The sequence below is a fragment of the Desmodus rotundus genome, chromosome 2 (genome assembly GCF_022682495.2).
Source record: "Desmodus rotundus isolate HL8 chromosome 2, HLdesRot8A.1, whole genome shotgun sequence".
Classification (NCBI taxonomy): domain Eukaryota; kingdom Metazoa; phylum Chordata; class Mammalia; order Chiroptera; family Phyllostomidae; genus Desmodus; species Desmodus rotundus.
In genome coordinates this window covers 77,205,602-77,228,502 of record NC_071388.1, presented here as the reverse complement: position 1 = coordinate 77,228,502, position 22,901 = coordinate 77,205,602, and the positions used below count along the sequence as shown (strand labels likewise).

The window sequence follows — 22,901 nt, the reverse complement described above, 5'->3', positions numbered from 1 at the left end:
CAGGCCCGTGGGCCGAATCCGGCCCTCCACCTTGTTTTATCTGGCCCGGCACCTTGTTTCTACCCAGCTGCAGTGCTGAGCGCCTTGCCCCAGTTAAGGAGCAGTTACATTTATACAGTCCTAAAATTACACTCAGCCCTTTGAGGGCAACTGAGGGGCTGATGTGGCCCCCAGTGAAAATGAGTTTGACACCCCCGTCATACACCTATTTTAGTAACATTTTACTATAACATTATGGTATTTAACAAAATACTTGGGAGGACTTACGAACTTTTCCAAGACAGAAAGTGTGTGAGAGATGTAGATAAGTAGGTAGGTAGGTAGGTAGGTAGGTAGATCATTTCTGGGCCTAGTCTTTTATGGATATATGTTATTTCTCTAGTCAAAACACAAAGATTTAGAAGATTGAGGTACAGCCATGAATTGTTTGTAATTAAGAGAATATTTTTAGCTAGTTTGCTCCTTGTGGTCACCTAACCTAAAATGGACATGAACTGAGTGAGAAATGTTTCCACATTTTACCATATACATTTCAAGACAATCAACTAGTTATCATTTACCTCAAAATATTGGTAAAAATCATGAAAACTGAATTCCAAGCCAGATACATGGGGATAATCTTTGTGTGATTTATTTTAAAATATTAACACATCTGTTGTTTCAGATTCTGCCCCATCTGTTGATACCCATTTAAAGAAAAGGAAGAAAAAAACCTTTAGAAGGTCGAGACATCAGTCTTACTGGGGGAAAAAAAGAGCATGCCTTTTCAGCCATTGCATCTTTTCCCCCCCATTTTTCAATATGATTATTTTCAAAAGAAATGATTTCAACTTGTCCTATCCCATTTTAAAGTAGTCTATAGCTTTTTGAGAAGCCTTTAGTGGTTAAGAATACAGATTCTGGAGGCAGATTGTCTAGACTCAAAATCTGGGATCCCCTGTTTATTTGCAGTATGACCGTAGGGAAGTTATTTAACCTCTGTTGCCTCACTCTCAACATCTATGACATGGGTCGGCAGAGTTTTTACGTAAAGCACCTGACAGTAGATAACTTTAGGCTTTGTAGGCTCCACTGCTCCGTTTTCTTTTCTTTTTTGAAAGGTTTTAGACTTCCAGAAAAGATGAGGGCATAGGTAAATGTGGTACTAGCACCTTCCCACCACATCAAAATTACAGCTAAGCTACTGAACCATCATTCAGAAACACCTGAAATCTAGCTGAATGGAAGTTCTACAACTAGGGATTTAAAGACAAGACTGGCCGGAGGGGCAGAAATGCAGAATGGGCAGGTCCCACACCCACATGTGGCGGATAAAATTGAGAGGGATATATTGGCTGCAGAGGTACCCCCTGAGGACTGAGGTGTCCCAGTTACACACCAGGCCTTCCAGTTCAGGGTTCCAGTGCCATAAAGAGAAGCCCCCATAACTTCTGGCTGTAAAATCCAGCGGTGATTGTGGCTGAATGAGATGGAAAGTTTCTGGAGTCCCAGGCAGTTCCTCTTAAAGGCCCAAGTAGGAACTTACTTGGACACACTCCCTCTGAGCTCCAGCATGGGGGCAGCAGCTTGAAAGGCACCAGAGACATACAGAGAGGAAATGAATTGTCTGGATCAGGGCAAGAGCTGGGTGCGGGGAGAAGCTATTATTCCCTTCGTGAACCCTCCTTCTCCCACTACACAGCTGGCCAGCAGGTGCTGTTACTGAGACTCCAACAACAGGGCTCACATTGTTTGATCCACCCTGATAATTTCCTGAGCCATGACCCACCCAGCTTGAGGGCCCACTCAAGCTGTTTCCAGTGCCTTTTCCATACAAATAGCCTGTCTCAGCATGAGCTTCGCTTTCCGTCTCTCAAACAAGCAGCATTTGGCCTCAACGAGCCCCATACACCTCACTAAGTGGCCCCAGGCCTGGTACTAGCAGCAGCCAGCCTTGATTCGCACCTTTGCCTCTCCTAGGCACCTCCAAGCCCAGCACAAGTAGCAGCCATCTGCAGATCACTTTGTAGCGCATGCTGTGTGGCCCTGGGTAGGATACAGGCAGTGGCTGACCTTGGCCTGCACCTTCCAGGAGGCCACAGAGCCAACACACCCGGTGGACAGCTTCAGACCACGTTGAAGCACCACCCAATCACCTCCACAAGCAATATTCTCAAGGGGTGGACTCAGCAAGCACCAGAGCCCTGATGAAGAAGTCCTGCTCTGGGGTGGCGGGGCAGGCCCCTGTACAGCTGTTCATGGTGGTCGGAGCCAGTCCTTGCAGCTGATGGACCTGGGGTCAATCCCTGCCACTGATGTGTCAATAGCAATCAAGGTTCAACTACAACTGGAGGGTGTACAAGCCCACATGGGGTAGAGAGGCATACCTTCTATGCCCTGCTTGGGTGATTGGGGAGGCTGTGCAATTGGACTCCACAGGACACCTACTACAAAGGTCACTCCACCAAGCTGGAGATGTAGCAGCTCTACCTAATTCATAGAAACAAATACAGGGAAGTTGCCAAAATGAGATAAAGAAACATGTCCCAAATGAAAGAACACAAAACTCCAGAAAAACAACTAAACAAAATGGAGACAAGCAATCTATTAGATGTAGAGTTCAAAACACTGGTTATACGGCTACTTAATAAACTTCGTGAGAACTTCAAAGGACATGAAAACCATAAAAAACAACCAGTCAAAATAACTGACATGAAAAATAATTTACAGGGAATCAACAGTAGAGTATATGAAGCTGAGAGGCAAATCAGTGATTGGGAATATAAGGAAGCAAAAAACACCCAATCAAAACAGCACCCCCCCCAAAAAAAAACCCCAGCCAGCCAAAATGGAGGCCTAGGTAGATACACTGTGCCTCCTCACACAGCCAAAAGGACAACAAATTTAAAAACAAAAACCTAGAACTGCCTGAAAATTGAACTGTATGGAAGTCTGACAACCAAGGAGCTAAAGAAGAAACATTCATCCAGACTGGTAGGAGGGGCGGAGAGGACTCACGGCAAGGTGGTGGCTGCCGAAGTGGGTGGGCCCACACTTGGGCGCAGATAAACTCGAACAATGGGGAGCAAGGCAGACCACACAACCCAGGGTTCCAGTGCGGGGGAAATAAAGCCTTAAAACCTCTGACTGAAAAAAGCTGTGGGTGTTGAGATGGTGGGAGAAACTCCCAGCCTCACAGGAGAGTTTGTTGGAGAAACCCACAGGGTCCTAGAGCATACCCACCCAGTAATTAGCACCAGAAAGGCCCAATTTGCAGGTAGGTAGTGGAAGACGTGACAGAAACCCGGCTGAGAGCCAAGCAAGTGGCAGTTCCCTCTAGGACCCCTCCCCCACATACAGCATCACAATGCATCGACCTGGGTTGCCCTGCCCGGGGGTAATACCTATGGCTCTTCCCCTTACTACATAATAGGTGCGCCGAGACAAAAAAATCGTCCAAATGAAAGAACAGATCAAAGCTCCAGAAAAAATACAACTGGTGAAGCGATGAAGAGATAGCCAACCTATCACATGCACAGTTCCAAACACTGGTAATCAGAATCTCACAGAACTGGTTTAGTATGGTTGCAAAATAGAGGAAAAAGTAAAGGCTATGAAAAATGAAATAAAGGAAAATGCACGGGGCACTAACAATGATGGGAAAGAAACCGGACTCAAATCAATGGTTTGGACCAGAAGGAAGAAATAAACATTCAACCAGAACAGAATGAAGAAACAAGAATTCAAAAAAATGAAGAGGCTTAGGAACTTCCGGGACGACTTTAAATGTTCCAACATCCGAATCACAGCGGTGCCAGAAGGAGAAGAGGAAGAGCAAGAAATTGAAAACTTATTTGAAAAAATAATGGAGAACTTCCCTAATCTGGCCAAGGAAATAGACTTCCAGGAAGTCCAGGAAGCTCAGAGAGTCCCAAAGAAGTTTGTCCCAAGGAAGCACACACCAAGGCACATCATAGTGACATCACCCAAGATGAAAGATAAGGAGGGAATCTTAAAAGCAGCAAGAGAAAAGGAGACAGTTACCTACAAAGGAGTTCCCATAACACTATCAGCTGATTTCTCAAAAGAAACCTTGCAGGCAAGAAGGGGCTGGAAAGAAGTATTCAAAGTTATGAAAAGCAAGGACTTACATCCAAGATTATTCTATCCATCAAAGCAATTATATAGAATGGAAGGGCTGATAAAGTGCTTCCCAAATAAGGTCAAGTTAAAGAAGTTCATCATCACCAAGCCCTTATTATATGAAATGTTAAAGGGATTTATCTAAGAAGATAAAAAATATGAACAGTAAAAATGACAGGAAACTCACAGTTATTTACAACCACACCTAAAACAAAAACAAAAGCAAAAACAAAAGCAAACTAAGCAAACAACTAGAACAGGAACAGAATCACAGAAATGGAGATCTCATGGAGGGTTATCTGTGGGGAGGGAGAGGAGGGAGAAGAGGAAAATGGACAGGGAATAAGAAGCATAAATGGTAGGTACAAAACAGGGGGAGGTTAAGAATAGTACAGAAAATGTAGAGCCTTATATGTGCAACCCATGGACATGAACTAAGAGGGGGAATGTTGGTGGGAGGGGGTGAAGGGATAGGGGAATAAAGGGGGGATAATAGCACAACTGTAATAGCATAATCAATAAAATATATTGGGAAAAAAACCCCAAAATGAGGATAGTCTAAGAAGCCTCTGGGACAATTTCAATTGTACCAACATTTGCATCATGCGGGTGCTGGAAGGAGGACAGAGCAAGAAATTGAAAACCTATTTGAAAAAAAATAAAACTTCCCTAACCCGGTGAAAGAAACAGACACATTCAGGAAGTGCAGAGTTCCAAAGAAGATGAACTCAAAGAGGCCCGAGGCCCACACCAAGACACATCATAATTAAAATGCAAAAGATTAAAGACAAAGAGAGAATCTCAAAAGCAGCAAAAGAAAAGCAGTTAGTTACTTACAAGGGAGCACCAATAAGACTGCCAGCTGATTCCTCAACAGAACCTTTGCAGGCCAGAAGGGACTGGCAAGAAATATTCAAAGTAAGGAAAAGCAAGGACCTACAACCGGGATTACTCTACCTAGCAAAGCTATCATTTAGAATCAAAGGACCAATATTGAGCTTCCCAGACAAGAAAAAGTTAAAGGAGTTTATCACCACCAAACCAGTATTACATGAAATGTTAAAGGGTCTTCTTTAAGAAGAAGAATGAGATAAAAAAAATATGAACAATAAAATGGCAATAAATATATACCTATCAACAATTGAATCTAAAAAACAAACAAGCAGAACAGAAACAGACCCAGATACAGAGAACATTTTGATGGCTGCCAGGTAGTAGGGGGTCAGGATGGGTCAAAAGGGTGAAGGGAGTAAGAAGTACAAATTCGTTGTTACAGAATAGTCATGGGGATGTAAAGTGCAGTATAGTGACTATAGTCAACAGTATTCTGATAACTATGTGTGGTGTTCAGATGGGTATGAAGTGGCTTTAAAAATGTAAAATCATTAGCTCAGGGGCACACAAAAACAGCTATGTGTTGATATAAGGTCTTGGAAATCTTGCTATTTGTAATACAGATAAGAATAGTATATACCTCATAAGGTTTACATAAATTAATACATACAAACCTTGGAGATACTGTGCATTCAAACCCAGACCACTGCAATAAAGTCAGTTGTAGTCCTTGGTGGAGGGTCTTGCCTGCAATTTGTAAAACATGCAACAGCTATGAAGGGCAATAAAGCAAAGTGCAATAAAATGAGGTATGACTGTATACAGGATGGGGAATAGTAGATTTACAGTTGTCCATGTAGAAAATAATGCAATAATTAGTAAATAAGAATAAACTGTGCTTTGCAAACTGACAACTGTAGGCCTTCTTTTGCTCCACCCTATGTAAAGAGCTTGGAAAATGCATGACACATAGTAAAAGCTGTAAGAATCTTTATTACTATTATGTTCCTAACCAAATCACATTTTCAAAATACCTACTCCTGTATGCCTTCTAGCATTACTCAGTGACTTAAAATATGGAGAAAGTTTTAATTTGTCCTTCTTGGTTTATTCTAAATCACCAGAAAACAGTTTAACACTGCATGTTGGCAAATCCTCCAAGTGTGGCACTGAAATCAAGCGATCAGAAGAAAGAGTCACAGCCCCCAGGAAGTCCCTTGCAAACCCCAGCAAAAGCATCCTTAAGGAGGAAGATTCAGTATGAAAATGGAGTAAGTTGCCTGAAACAGTCAATTAAATACAATAACCATTTCTCAATCATAGTATATCTCTCCAGGCACAGAAATAAACAACCTATTTTTATAACCATTAAGTGAAATTTTAACATCAGTTTTATTTTTAAACTAAAAAGAAGGAATAATTAGAAAGCAGAAATATGCACTAAGTCAGTTAAAATGCTACGTTTTAAATATACCAGAATTGCATGCAGGATGTCTCAGGTATTTGCAAGACTAAATAACAGTGTGGTATGCCAACAATTCCAAAGGAAAAAAATAACTTGAGCAATCAGGAGACAGGTCATAATTTTTAGCAGACAACCTATAAATGAAAAAGAAATATATAAAACTCAGCCCTTTTCTGATTTACAAAGCACAAGCTGAATAGGGCCATGTATAAATATTTAAATGCAAAACATACAATAGGATAAGTTCCGAACACTTTATGAGCTGTTATATTGAAATGCAGACCTTATAAATTAAGCTTGGTTACACAGTGATGTGTAAACATGAAAAAACATCTGCTTGAGCTTTACAATGCAGTAAATTTTAATTGCATGATGTTAAATACAAACACAATAACCTCAGCTTACATACACTTATATGGCATCCTGTGGCTATTGTTGTCCAACTTGCTTCTACATAATCTTGACATGAAAGTGTAGAGTAAGAATGGATGTTTACATAATATAAACCAGATTTAAAGATCATGAAACAAAGGAAAAAGTACTTCTCTTCTGCCTAAATACTTGCATAGGTATGAGTTCCTATAGTTTGTAGAATACTAATTAACTGAGTAGCAACATAAGAACTATTTTTATCAGTCATTTATGCAGAATTTAAAATCTGAAGTGATAATAGACTCAAAACAAGCAACAAGAAAAAAATAGTAGTCCTTTATCTCTGACAACCTCTCATTCCAATCCTGGTCTCCCTCCACAGTGAGAAACTTTTCAATCCTTTCAGCTATCTTTACGGCAGTTATCTCTACATTTCTAGTATCTGTAATACTCTTGCCTCTTGAATCATCTATTTTAAACAGATTGTTTGGTTCTGAATCCCAGCGCCACCATTCACTAGCTCTGTGACCTTCAGCAAATTATTTAACATTTTTAGGCCTTAGTTTTCTTGTCTATAAACCAAATAATAGAACCTAGCACAGAAAGCTACTGAAGATTAAATGATACCAAATCACTTGCTCAAAATATAGTGATCAGAGTGATAACTATTATTATTGCTATTGTTACCATATGATAGATGAGGACTTGAATTCTCTTGATCACCCCTTTCTGTATCTTCCTAAAATTGTTAAGGAGTACCAGGGTTTTTTTTGTTTTTGTTAAATCACATTCAGTGTTTTCATCATCATGACCCTTTTATATTTGAGTCAATTCATTACTGAGTCTCAGTTTTTATCCTCATTGAAGCAATTTATAAATGGCTGGCAAGCTAGCTTAATATGCTAGACCACTGGAATACCCTGGGTAACTTTCAATTTGCTAAATTCCAAATCAATGAGAAAGTGAGTTACAGAACTTTTACTGTAGCTTTAAAATTATTTTATTCAAATCTCTGAACAACTGCAGTTACTATAACACATCTTTATTACTCACCCTTTGTCTGTTTTTTAAAAAAATTATTTTCACAGCTAAGGATGGTTAAGATGTTACACACTGAATATTCCACTTTTTCTTTCTATGCAATAATTTTCAGAATTGACACTACTGCTTTGTGCAGTTTCTCAGTGTTTGATTTAAAATCAAAGTTTCTATTTAGAGTTCTAAATAGAACTCTATAATTCTAAGTGGTCTCTAATTAAGTTGTGAGAATAACACAATATCCTACTGTGGGGACCTGAGATATGTCTAAAATTCTAAAGAACATTTATGTAGTAGTTTATGCTCAGAGAAAAAAACAGTTTGGGGAGTCACAATCTATTTTAACAGAGTACAATAGCAAACTGGGGGAATTTTAAAGAAATAAGCAGTCAGTTATAATTATTAAAGAATCACACATTAATTTTTGTAACTCTTAATCATAAAATATTTTCAGTCAGCCAATGAAATAAAATTAAATGTGATATATTAAAAGATTCTTAAATTTTCCCTCATTAAATTTTAAGTTCTCTGAGGATAGGGAATGCATCTTATTTACCTTGTATCACCATTGTGTAGGATAATGCCCGACTAGTACAGGTGTAGAGATGTTTAATGCACAGTCATTGGATAAATAACTTCAGCATAACTTGGTCTCAGATTTACAAGTGTTTGACAGTGAAACACCAAATGCCATATTTACACAGCCTTATTCTTTCATCATAAACAAAGCACATTAGTTGGTACATCCCATTTTGATTTATTGATGGTGACATACAGTAAAAATCTAAATATACATTAATTACCTATGGTCCCTTATAAATATTTAAAGTTCCTTTTCGCTAGCACAATCACACTGCAGTCCTACTATAAACCTAATTTTTAGAAGATAATTAAAAAAAGAAAATACATTAAAAATATCATAATTCATGATGGGATAGTGAGATGGATTTTAAATGACTAAACATTCTCACTACAATCAAGTTAGACCTTTACTAAGAAGCTGATAGTTTGGGAAGGCCTTCTGAGGATTTGTTTTCATATAACGAATGGCCAGATTAGCATATCTGTAGTCCTATATTCTTATAAAGTTTATTCAGAGTCCATAAATGCAAGCAGATTATAAAATGTTTTTAGATGCACCGACATCTTTACAAGTATTTAATGTATTCAGTTCATCTTAAGATATGGTCCTTGAACTGAGAATTGTTGAGGTTTCCAAATACTATCTTTTCATGTCTTTGCAGTCTGGATCTGATCTGGTAACAAAAACAGACAAGAAATTATTGGTCTCTATAGGGCAAAACCTATTTTTTAACATAATCCGATGTAAATCTATAAGAACACAGTAGAAATCTATGCACTTTTAAAAAAAGTGCAATTCATACTAGTTTTTAATTTTCATGTAGTTGTGTATCCATTGCGTCAACTAGCTCTGCAAGTCTGTACAAAAATCAGTGGTCCCTCGCCTCAGCATCTCCTTCCTCTTTTCATAGGCAACTACTCCCAACTCCCTTTTAAGTGATTACCTCTTTCTGTCTAAATAATATACTTTATTATTATTTATTGAAATATTAGTTCCTTACATTTAATATGAGGCTTCAGCTCTTATGTACCCTTTTCTGGTCTCTGCAACCCTCATGTTTTTAATACTCCCACTTTCCTAGCACAGTCATGTAGCCATTATCAACACAGTGACTCTGTAAGTGCTATTCACAGTTGAGACATGTGGTAGCACGTTTACTTTTCCTGTCTTCAACTGTATTTTGTTTCCTGTGGTGTTAATTCTCCCTTATCTCCATCCCTGCCTCTCTGCTTTTTAATGTACTTAATACTACTTCAGTCCCACTACTCTACATTGTTTAAGCCTTTATTATTATGAAGCACATTACACAGTCTTATCAATTTCTCTAGTGTTCCAAAACTCTCTAAACTGGACCAGTTGTTTCCTATGCTTGCCCAGTTATTTTAATATGAGGTCTTTCACTGTCACTCTAGGATCCCCACTATCACTCTCTTGTGCTAGTTTACTTGTTTCACGACCCCTTATTTTCTTCTTCTTGGTTTATCCCCTTGCTTCTGAAGAGTACCTTTCAGTGTCTACCTTAGTAAAAGGTATAGAAAGTAAATTCTTGAGACTTTACATGGATGGAGATGTATTCACTCTACAGTCACAACACAGATACTGGCTGAGAACACAGGTGCCAGGACTGTTCCAGGCACTGCCCAATTATGTTATAGCTTGCAGTGTTGCTGTTGAAAAGTCTGATGCTTTTCTGTATCCTTATCCTTTACATGAAAACTCTTATTTTCTTCTCAAGAAGTTTGTAGGCTCTTCCATGGTCTTCAGTGTTGACTTTTAATAATGATGTACCTTGGTGTGAGAATACTTTCATCTACTGCACTGAGCTCTCAAGAGGCCTTTCAACTAAAAACTCATCATTCAGTTCTTGAAAATACTGTTTGATAATTTATTTGATGATCTTGCTCCCCTCCATTTTCTCTGTTCTCTCTTTCTGAAATTCCTACTATTAGGATATTGGGTCTCCTAAACATGACCCCTTACTTTTTTACCTTTTCTTTCCAATTTTCTATTCTTTTTCTTTTTGCTTTACTTTCTGAGAGATTGCTTTTATTCTTTTTTTTTTAAGTCCTCACCCAAGGATATGTTTATTGATTTTAGAGAGGGGAGGAAGAGAGAGAGAGAGCACGAGAGCAAGTGAAACATCAATCAGCTGCCTGCCTTCCATGCCCTGACTGGGGATTGAACCTGCAACCTAAGTACTGGGTTGGCCAAAATGTTCATTCAGTTTCAAAGTAATCCATAAGAGATACATTTTTCATTTTCACTAATAACTTTGTTGAAAAAGGTATTTCAATGTTTTGTTCCACTACCTTCTGCCATCTTTCATGCAACTTCATGAGTTCATCTTCCCAAAACTTTTTATCTTTTTGAGCAAAGAACTATTACAAGTGCCTTTGGCAGTTTTCCAGGGAATTAAAAGTTTTTCCATTAAAGAGAATTTTGTGTAAACCAAAATACGTGGTAATCTGAAGGTGCAATGTCTGGTGGATACAGCAGGTGAATCAGAACTTCCCAGCCAAGCTGTAACAGTTTTTGTCTGGTCATCAAAGAAACATTCGGTCTTGCATTATCCTGATGGAAGATTATGCGTGTTCTGTTGACTAATTCTGGACGCTTCCTTCTGAGTACTGCTTTTAGCTGGTCTAATTGGGGGCAGTACTGTTTGGAATTAATTGTTTGGTTTTCCGGAAGGAGCTCATAATAGAGGACTCCCAATCCCACATACAGAACATCTTTGGATGAAGACCAACCTTTAGTGTAGTTGGTGGCAGTTCATTTCACTTGTTCCATGGTCTCTTCCATTCCACATTGTTGTGAAGTATCTACTTTTCATCACCTGTCACAATTAGTTTTAAAAATGGAATACTTTCCTTATGTGTAAGTAGAGAATCACATGAGGAAATACGGTCAAGAAAGTTCTTTTCACTTCACTTATGGGAAACCCAAACATCAAAGCCATTAATATAACCAAGCTGCTGAAAAATGATTTTCAACACTTGATTTGGATATTTTGAGTATGTCGGTAATCTCCCACATGGTATAACATTGATTTTTCTCAATTTGATTGTTATCAACTTCAACTGGTATACCAGACGGTGGAGCATCATCCAGCAAGAAATCTCCAGCATGAAACTTCACAAACCGCTTTTGACACATTTGATCAGTTACAGCACCTTCTCCGTACACTGTATCTTTTTCTGTGTTTCAGTTGCATTTTACCTTTCTTAAATAATAAAGCGTAACATGCTGAAAATGTTTTCTTCCATCTTCAATGTTAAAATGCTATACAAAAATTCACCAATTTTAGTAAGTTTTTTTAAATGCACGCTGATATAACAGCTGTCACAATACAGTCTAATAAAATTGTTTCACATGAAGTTGAAGACAGCTACGTGCTATGAGAGGTATTTTATGGAAAAAACTAAATGAACCTTTTGGCCAACCCAGTTATGTGCCCTCACTGGGGATTGAACTTGCAATGTTTTGGTGTACAGGATGATGCTCCAACCAACCAAGCCACCAGGCCAGAGCTATTTATCTTCTTTTAATTGAGTTTTCCATTTCTAGTATTCTATTATTATTTTCTGAGAGCTCAGTTTTTAATTCTTTCTTTTTGATACTTGTTTTTGAAATGTTCTAAGTAAATTCCACTTTCTCTAACCTACTTCTCCTGTTTGTTCATGTTCCACAATTCATGTTTTTGTCTTCATATGCCTGATGACCCTTTGCCACCTTCCCATTTGTATGAGGAAACACTGTATAGCTGATTGGAATTTTAATACGTGTGTTAGGTTTGTCAAATATGGTCTTCATTCTAGTGCATCTAGCTGAGCCATCTCCTTGGGAATTTCTGATGTTAACACCAGTAGGTCTTCTCTCTTAGGCTAGTCTGATTCCTCCAAAATGACTTTCTATTTCCTGCCTACTGCCAGCGTCTTCTGGAAGAAGCAGAAGGCAGAAACAGATTACAATATTTAGTATGAAAACTTCAGTCACTTATCATTTTCAGTTCAGAACTACCACACACAGTTGTGCTAGTCCAGAGACAGGCCGTTTGGCTCTCTGCAGAAAATTAACCTCTAATCTTCTTTTGGAATAAGGATGTACAACTGACTGTGTCTTCCTTTCAGCCCCAACTCATCTGATTTACAATTTTCACCAACATCGAGCCTTTGAGGGGATGTGCAATATAAATTCCGATGCTTTCCAGCTTTCCCCAGGGCTAGCTGAGAACTCAGCTTTCTGTGCTAAGAAAAAAAACGTCTTTAGGTCTGGTAAACTATTCAGCATTCATCTGATCTGTTAAGTCATTTAACATTCATCACATATTCAGCTTCCAGAATTTGGATGCCATTTTTGTCACTCCTATTCTTTTTGCCCTTGAGGGTTAACGTCTTTAAACAAAAATCCCTTTATTCTTAGTGAGATTTGAGGAGGGGATGAAACTAAGTGTGTGTTCAATCTTTTTTCCCTGGAACAACCATATGAATAGTTTATAAATTCTATATTAAAATCTGAAAGTATTAACCTTTCCCATAGAGACAAAGTGATAAAATGAGTAAGTTGCTTTAGTCACATGGGAGAATTTCTTTTTATAAATATCTTACTTCAAAGTTTCAGAGCTAGAAAACAACTTATTTCTCTGCGATGATTTCCGTATATTCTCTGTTGGTTTTTAAAAATACTTCATAATCTACTCAGGGATTCTTGTCTTTGGGCTGCAATACATAGGTAATCATTGGGAATCCTTCCAAAAAAGAATGGATTCATGGCACAAAATGTGTCATTTAATATTTTACCCCTGGAATTTCAATCTTAAATGCTAAATACTAAGATTAAATTGGTCCAAGGGCCTTCTTGTTTATCATGCTAGGAAATTTCAGAATTTTGGAAGCAAAATTAAGAGATAAATTCAGGACATCTTTCAGAGTTAGATTTACATAAAAAATTCTGGCTAATAAGTTAGTTATAGACACAGGCAAATCTCCTACATACTGTTACCTATTTTGTAAAATAGGTTTTTGCCTCTTTTGAAATCCAGTGAGACAGGAACATCAATTACAAACTTACTATTACATAAGAAATATGAACAAAGGATCTCCTATTCAAACCCAAACTGATAAACTTTTTAACCTATGTACAAAGTTTTCTTCTTTATTAAATACAGCAGTTGGTAAAAGGGTACATTTAACATTTATTGAGTGTTTTCTTATGTTAGGGATTTTAACACACACAGTGTTTCATTTAATCTGTACAATTTTGACATTTTATTCTTTAAAATTTTACAGATGAAGAAAATAAATCTTCACAAGATAAAACATGTTAATTAATAATAGCTAGTGGAATGAATCTGCTAGACTCAAGAGCCCAGGTGCTTTCTAAATACTATTCCATGATACCTACATAAAACAGGGATTCAACTAACTTACCATGCAGAGAGCTGTTTTAACAGTTATATAAACATATGGCAACACAAGAGCACAAAAATATTTCCACCAATGTGCCCTCTTTGTAAAGACTTGGGAGATGAGATGCAAAGATAATGAATCAGAAAAGTCAGAGATACAAAAATTAGGTGGCAGACCAGAGTTGGCAAATGGCACCGTGATATTGGATTGTTACTAACACCTAGTGGCCTCATTGTCACAAAATATGTACCCCCCTCCCCCGTAAAAAAAAAAAAAAAAAAAAAAAAAAAAAAAAAAAAGAAAGAGAACAGAGAGCTATGATGTAAAATTCAGATGAGTCTCTCAACCTACTTTTTAGTGATTACTGTGCTTTGAATTACTTTGCTTTGAACAATTATAGGGTTTGATCCATTGTGAGAAATAATAAGCACTTGTAAAAAAGAATCAAGGCTGAAAATATGCTTGTCTGTAATATTCCTCTGCAACCTATGCTTTATAGGCTGTCCCTATAAAACAAAAGGAATCAATCCCTTTGACCACTTCTTTACCACAGTCTATGAAACTAAGTTGGTGTTCACGGAAAAATTCCAGTAGTTACTCTGAGAACCACTAGAAGTTCTCAATTAAGTTTCACTTAATTATAAAATTATGACTAGCCCTGGCCAGGTGGCTCAGTTGGTTGGAGCATTGTCTCCATACAAAAGGTTGCAGGTTAGATCATTGGTCAGGGCACACATCTAGGCTGCCGGTTTGGTCCTCAGTCTGGGTGCATAGGGGAGGCAACCACTAGATGTTTCTCTCTCTCCCCCACCCCTTCCTTCTCTCTAAAATCAATAAAAATATCCTTGGATGATTAAAAAAATTATGACTAGAATGTTCTTTGCAGTTTATGGTAAATATCATGATGACTACATAAATACAAAATAGAAAAATTGATAATAGTCTGTGCAATTAACTAAAATACCATATTTTACTGATAACATATAAAAATATAGATCAGATATATATTTAGTACTTTGAATCAAAGCAATACTATTTCAATGTACAGATAAACAGGCTAATCTTGCCCATACATAAATAATACTTTTTTGGTTCAAAGATCTGACATACAGAGGAGGGGAAAAAAAAATATCACACATAACTGGAATTAAAAGGATAGTGTAGCTCTGGCTGGTATGGCTCAGTGGATTGAGAGCCAGACTGCTAAGTAAAGGGTCGCTGGTTCAATTCCCGGTCAGGGCACATGCCTGGGTTGTAGGCTAGTTCCCCAGTGAGGGGCGTGTGAGAGGCAACCACACATTGATGTTTCTCTCCCTATCTCCCTTCCTTCCTCCCTCTAATAATAAAGAAATAAAATCTCAAAAAAAAAAAAGGGGATAGTACAGAAGAAATTAAGTTGATAGCCACAAGACTAAAACTTGAATTTATAATATCTTGTTAGTCACCCTCGTTCAGAGCAGGAGATGCCTAATAGGAATGATCCTCAATTGTTCTCACAAATGAAATTTCTTGGCCCGACCCTAATGGCCTGTAATAAGAACCTAAAGAAGTCAGTTTCTTTCACTTCTGTTCTGTGTGGGTCTTTGTGCCACAAGCTGTTCCTGTAACTAGCAGACAATGTAAACTTAGGAAAAATGAGGTATCTTTTTAAAAAAGATTTTATTTATTTATTTATTTTTAGACAGAGGGCAAGGGAGGGAGAAAGACAGGGAGAGAAACATCAATGTATAGTTGCCTCTTGTGCGCCCCCTACTGGGGACACGGCCCACAACCCAGGTATGTGCCCTGACTGGGAATCGAACCGGTGACCCTTTGGTTCCCAGGCTGGTGCTCAATCCACTGATCCACACCAGCCAAGGAAGGAAAAATGATGTATCTTAATTTATTCCCTGATACAGTACGCTTGTACCAACCTATTATAAGTATTTTGATGAATAACAAATAGAACTGAAATATATAAAATATCAATAAAATACCAGTATTTACAATTCTAAACATGAGTATTAAAGGTTATATAAACATGTTATGTATAAATGAAGATGTATATGGAGTAAAGCATTCTTAAAATACATGCCATGCAGACTTCTTTTAAGTTATTGACAGTAAGGTCTAAAATTTGTTCCAAACTTCAAATGTGCTTCTTCTGCTAGATCTCACAGAAATTTATTGCTATAAATTAAAAATATTCCTACAGTTGTCATGTAATTGACTGTAAAAATGCAAACACTTTATTTCAATAAATCCTTTAGAAAAATGTAATAGAAGTAAATGGAGCAAGGTATTGGATACTTACTGTAGTGCATTTTCTGAAGGCAGAAATAAATGGAGACAAGGGGGAAAAGGTAGTGATATAATAAAAATAAAATGTTAAAAAAGGAAAGACAAATGTAGATGGAAAGGAAATAAAGGCTGAAGATGAACAGTATTTTGTGATGTACCTTGAAGCCAGTCTACACCTTCTTGCAATCCTTCTCCTTTTATGGCATCACTAGCACTGAAATAAAATCCGTAAGAAACATAGCCATTTCATTACATCACAGCACTGTAAGAATAAACAACTGCGACTTCTCCATATAGCCAATTAATATATTCTAGTAACATGTATCTGAACAAAACTGGTTAAACACTGAAACTCAATGAATGCACATAAAAAAATAAGTCTGAGTGCTCTGGAGGAGGACGTGAGAAAATGATTTCTAACTCATAATGACATAATTGGTATGACATTTTAAAAAGTGTATCAACAAAAAGTTATTATTTTAGGAATAGTACTCAGACTGACATTAACAAAACATACTTTGAGTTATTTTTCCAGTGGTGGAAAAGTTTTAGAGTCCCCTCCTTCCTATTTTGCCCAGTGACTAAAGAGCAGTTATTTATTAGAAATGTTTGACTTAGGATGTAATTTAGCCATATGATTCAGTGACTTTATTTGAAATGGAATTTGGTATCTATAGGGTATAAACCTGTAATTATAACTTTGGTAAACTGGTAGAATAAAAAAAAAAACAGGAGATTTCAGTAATAGTTTTATACTCATTGGCTTCAATTTTAGCGTCTGTAACATGGGGGAATATTTTATCATTGACCTCATATGGTTATTATGAGAATTAAATATTTGATATACACACACACACACACACACACATATATATGTCTATACCTATCTATATATCTATCAGGGTCTTTTCAAGGTCTTTCTATTCTTAAGAAAGTAAATATAAATCCTCACCGTGATTACTTTATAAATAATTATAATTAAGTTACATAAACTAAAGCAAAATGCAAGGGGTTTTTTGAGTATCAACCTTTCCCAAGACACAGTCTGATAGCTTCTCATAACATTTTACTGATCTAGCAGTCATTTACTTTCAAAATATAATCATGTAAGAGCAACAGAATACATAGATTTTCTGAAGTAGGGTTCCTTTTAGTGTGTTGAAGCATGATTTTAAAATGTACTAAAAAATATGTACTAAGTTACCTAAAAGAGTTAATTTGATTCTAATCAAACCAGAAATTACTTCCAAGGAATTACTTATTAGATTAAGAATATGACTTATATTTTAAAAATAAAGACAGAAACAAACAACATGGGATACACAATTATTCAAAGCAAACCATGGATTATCTGTATCAATAGCAAAACATCAGTAACAAATATTTATATCAACAAAGATCAATGTATTGATTTCATCACACACCCACAGTCCCAGACAAGACTACAGTATCAAATAAGTAATATATTGAGGAAATCCTTCCCCTTCGATGGAGGAGTCACTAACTATCCTACTAAAAACCCTGCGTCTTTTCCTACTTATTACCGACTGTTTGAATTCTACTTTCCTTCCAAATAAGTCGTAAGACCTGTAACTAAATAAAAGCCAAAGGCTTCACCATGTCCTACAAGGCTCTATGTGATATGGCCCCTGGTATGTGATATATGGCCCCATATGTGATATGGCTCAGTGGTTTCATCTCCTACAAAGCCACCTTGGAGGTCTCTGCTCCAATCAGCTTGGACTTCTTGCTATTCCTGAAATATATCAGATATCGCACATTCTCACCCAAGAGCCTTCTCGCTAGCTGGCCTCTCTATCTGGAAAGCTTTTTTTCCAAACCTTTGTGTGAACTCCTCCCTGACTTCAACTACATCTTAGAGAGGGAGTATCTTTCATTATTTCTTTTATCTTATTATCCTACTTTATTTTTCTTCACCTTTTCAGCTGATATTTTATATTTAACTATTTACCTGTTTTATTACTGTCTCCCTTACAAGATAGTAAACAATCAAAAAACATACATATCATACCAGGGACTGAGTCAAAGTACACACAGGAGGAACAATACTGCAATTAGATCCTGAAAATGAGAGTTGACTATATGTTTAGTACACTAGTTAAAAATAAACCATACAATTTTCCTTTAACTTTCCAGACCATACTTCTCTATAATCTTTTATTGCCCAGTAAATTTCTTGTACCTGTGGCAAGAGACATGCAGTATCTTATCTCTACATCACTGCACATTACCTTTACCTCTCAAACTGTAAAAGGATAAATCTATTTTCAATCTTATACATGCATTAAACAATTGCAAAAAATAAAAAAACAAACTTAAGAAATGAAGCAGTAATTGAAACTTAGTGAGATGTCCAGTTTGAATTAAGAAGTCAAAATTATACACAAATTTAAAGAAATACTTGGCATTCTCCTATTAGTTATACAGAAAACATGGAAACTGGAAATGTAATATTCCACAATGTCATAGCATCAGGATATTACTTTTTCTCTCACTGAAAAATATTTAGATGTCACAACTCAGTGAGTTTTTTAAATTTCAAGTGCTAATTATTTTAATTAGAGATTTTTTCCATTTGCAAAATTAACCTCTACTTCAAAATTAAAAGTAGGACTGCATCTTTTACTAACTAGACTCATGTTTTTGAATGTTGTACTTTCTATCAAAGCACTCACAATACTTAATGGAAAAATTAAAATTATTCTACTTTAGACATTATCAACTTAGATATGATTTACCTAAATGATGTAGAGAAATGCAACGGTTCCATCTTAGGATATTTCTCTATTCAAAATCCCTCCATTCTTTACCAACAAAATACCACAGAACCTCAAATTCTAACCCAAGACTTTTCTTCTGATTCCAAAATAGGGAGGGTTTCACTTGAGATAGACAGTGTTTCACTCCCGGGGAGCTGGAGGCCTTGAGCACTGAGGAGTTTCCAGGGCTTTCTCAGCTCTCTTCTATTACTCTTTCAGCACCAAGGTTAGCTCTTCGAGTTTTTCTTTGAGCTCTACTAACTCCTTGCTTTGTATCGTTTTCTCTTCTAGAGGCCGTGGATTTCTCTGCCTCTGAGTTCAGCCTTTCTCCATATACACACCATCTTACAAAAAGGGGAAACCTCATAAGAGGATACGTTGCAATAGTGGAAGGTAGGTGGGTGGATAGAGGGAGTTTAATGACAGGTACTGGCAGGCATTAAATACTATCTAATAATGTAAAATAATTTCAGACATTATTTATGAATTCAATCTTCTTAGTATGTCCAAGTAAGATTATTATTCCTATTTATATTTATTCAAATATAGAAGTATTTGTTGTGAACCTACTAACTACCCTGTACTACAATTCCAGGGGTTAGAATGAGGAAAGCCCATAAAACCCCAATTCTCACGGTGCTAATGCCCTAGTGTAAGAAGACAAACTATAAAACAAGAAAAAAAGGGGAAAAGTTCACATAGCAACATAAAAAGCAAAGTAAGGTAAAAATGAGGCAGGGAAGGTATAGTGATTATTTTAGAGCATTATCAAGAGCAGTTGCTGAAGGAACCCAGCAAGATTATTTTGGAGACTAATTTAGACAAAGGGAGTAACAAGTGGAAACACCCTCAGATGGGATTGTGGTTGGCTTATTCAATGTGTAGAAGGAAATCAGCATGGTTGAAGTTGGGTGAGTAAGCAGGCTGTTTAATTTATTCTTTTAAAGAGTTGTTTATATTTTTCTACGCCCCAGAAGATTGGAAAGGTTTTAATAGTAATATATTCAGGAACGCCTGCAATGCCGCATTCTATAAAACGAAATCCTTAGCTTGTGTCCTGCCATGTTAGGTCACTTATAAAATGAGCTTAGGAAAGAAACACTGGGGCTTGGAGATTTTTTCAAAATGATAAAATGAAAAACAAATCTAACACTTTACCAAATATGCCATGGTTTATCTTTGATGTTCTCTAAACACAGCAACTGAGACACTTTCACAGATGTCACTGCATCTCTAAGGTCCATTTTGTTTGCAAAGAATAAGATTGGTATTCGGCGGTGCTTAATATCTGAAATAGAAAATAAGACTATCATCATACTTCCAGCCTTTTGGTCATTTCCCCCCAAATCCTTAAAATTGAAATTCACTAAAATTATTTTCCCATCACTTCTTTCTATATCACTCACTCATAAACTTTTAAAGACATAGACTATCAGGTGTGTGTTTGAGTGATATGACAATTTAAACAATATTTCTTCCGAGACTATCTGCTTTCTGGCTGATGCTTTAAAACAAAGACACGTGTACGTGGGGTGGCTCACTAAACGGTCCCTGAGCAGCGCCTACAAAGGGTCAGATATTTTGTTTCATTTTTCTGTCAACACAGAGGCAGCAAACTTCAAATAGAGGTAGAAGGAAGATAAAGTGGATCTTGATTCTAGATTTTAGTTACAGTATTATAAGTAGCAAACTAGATATTTTAACAATGTATTTTACCTAGTTACAATGTTGGCAACATTGTTCACTATTTTGAATAAAGAATTTATTTAAATAGTTTAAGACTCAGAAGACACAAAATGGTATGCAGTAAAACAGTCTCCCTCTCACCTTGGTCCCAGGCCATTCACTTGTCCTCCCTAGAAGCCGCAACCCATAGTATCCATGATATGGTATATTTTTAGAAATATTTTACATATTTGGAATTATTATATATGATTCTTTATACAAATAGTAGCAGAAGACTATTCTCACTTTTTAAATCTTTTGCTTATCACTTAATTTCCTATCTTAGAGACTATCCATTATCAGTACATTAGAGCAGTTTCTTCATTATTTTAACTCTTGTGGAATATTCTGTCTTTTAGTATTGTATTACGCACCATAGTTTATTTAATCAGATGTAGCTGAGAGGTACTACTGCAAATATTCACAACAATAAACAATGCTGTAGTGAATAAACTGTAAAAAATTTTGTAAATGGGTCAATGTGTCTGCTGGACATATTTGAGAAGTGGGATTCCAGGGTCAAAGGGTATGTAAATTGCTATTCTGATAGATAGGATTACTGACCTGGCTTCCCTTAAACAATTTTGTATTAAGAGTGTTTCCAGTGATAGGTAAGAAGTACTATCAGGACAATAAACTCACAACTATCAACGACTGAACCTAAAAACAAAAACAAAAACAAACTAAGCAAACAACTAGAACAGGAACAGAATCACAAAAATGGAGATCACATGGAGGGTTATCAGTAGGGAGAGGGTGGGCAGAGAATAGGGGAAAAGGTGTAGGGAATAAGAAGCATAAATGGTAGGTACAAAATAGACAGGGGGAGGTTAAGAATAGTATAGGAAATGGAGATGCCAAAGAACTTTTATGTATGACCCATGGACCTGAACTAAGGGGAGGAATGTGGGTGGGGGGAATGCAGGACAGAGTGGAATAAAGGGGAGAAAAAAATGGGACAACTGTTATAGTATAATTAATAAAATATACTTAAAAGTACCGTAAGAATATGTTTACTTACATTGTTTTTTTTTTTCAAGATTTTATTTATTTATTTTTAGAGAGGGAAAGGGAGAGAGGAAAAGAGGGAGAGAAACATCAATGTGTGGTTGCCTCTCATGTGCTCCCTACCAGTGACCTGGCCTGCAACCCAGGCATGTGCCCTTACTGGGAATTGAACTAGTGACCCTTTGGTTCGCAGATTGGTGCTTAATCCATTGAACCACACCAGCCAGGGCACACTGTTTTGAGAAAAGTCAAGAATGTTTCTATTCAAAAGGTGTTTATAATTCCTTTTTTATAAGCTATCTTGGCATATCATTTCCCACTTATCTATTAATTTTTATTTTCTAATTTATTCATAGAAATACATTTAGTAAAGAAATAAGTCTTATAGCTATGATATGAAATACAAATATTTTTCTTGCTTGTCATTTGCCTTTGACTGTGCATGGTCCATTTTGCACTTCAAATCTTTTTATGGAGGATTAGTCATTGATTTTTTTAGGATTCTGGGTTTTGTTATAGTTAGAAAGGCCTCTTCTTGCTCCTAAATTATTTTTTAAAAATCTCCCATAGTTTCTTCTACCACTGTAATAGTGTAATTTTTACACTTAAATGTTTAGTTCAGCTGGAATTTATCCTGGAGCAGAGAATGTCAGAATAGACAAAAAGCAAGACATAACCAAATGATGTTTACAGGAAACACACTAACAAGCTGGAAGTGAGCGAACGGCAAACATGCCCACATACTGTAAGTATAGTAAAGCACTGCTACACTACTATCAGACCAAGTAGCTTTAAAAGATGAAGGCTATTATCAGGAAAAAAAGGCCCTAAAGTTATAAAAGGGTCAATCCATCAAGAAGACAAAATGATTGTAAGTATATATTGATCTAGTAAACAAACTCCCAAACACATAAAGCAAAATTTGATAGTATTAAAGGGAAATACAAAGAAATCCACAACCATAGGTGGATCCTTCAATATTCCTCTCTCAGAAATTGATAGAACAAATTAACAAAAAAAATTAGTAAGAATGTGGAAGAGGTGAACAACACTATCGATTGTCATTTACAGAATTCTTCACCTAACAACAGAAAAATATACATTTTATTTGATTGCAATGGAACACTTAACAATTAGACCATATATTCTGGGCCATGTATTTCAAAGGATGAAATCATATAGAATATTCTTTGATCAAGTGGAATTAAATTAAAAGTCAATCATAAAAGATACCTATAAAATTCCCAAATATTTGGGAAATTTAATAATACACATACTACCAAAGA

At 36.6% G+C, this 22,901-nt stretch overlaps 1 protein-coding gene across 6 annotated transcripts in view; it reads right to left on the bottom strand.

Moving 5' to 3' along the window:
- Positions 1-6,329: 6,329 nt before the first annotated feature.
- ARL6 (ARF like GTPase 6) overlaps positions 6,330-22,901 on the bottom strand; it is a 45,599-nt gene continuing 29,027 nt past the window's right edge. For 3 of the 6 annotated variants that reach the window (XM_053918283.2, XM_045193549.2, XM_053918282.1), the window contains 2 exons: positions 20,041-20,170; positions 6,330-6,555 (listed from right to left, as the gene is read on the bottom strand). In XM_053918283.2, coding sequence (XP_053774258.1) covers positions 6,468-6,555; positions 20,041-20,170 — 218 coding nt within the window. In that variant the 3' untranslated portion in view covers positions 6,330-6,467. Of the gene's footprint in view, positions 9,088-16,260; positions 16,317-20,040; positions 20,171-22,901 lie in introns of all 6 variants that reach the window. The other 3 variants (XM_045193550.2, XM_053918284.1, XM_045193553.2) reach the window with 2 other exon arrangements.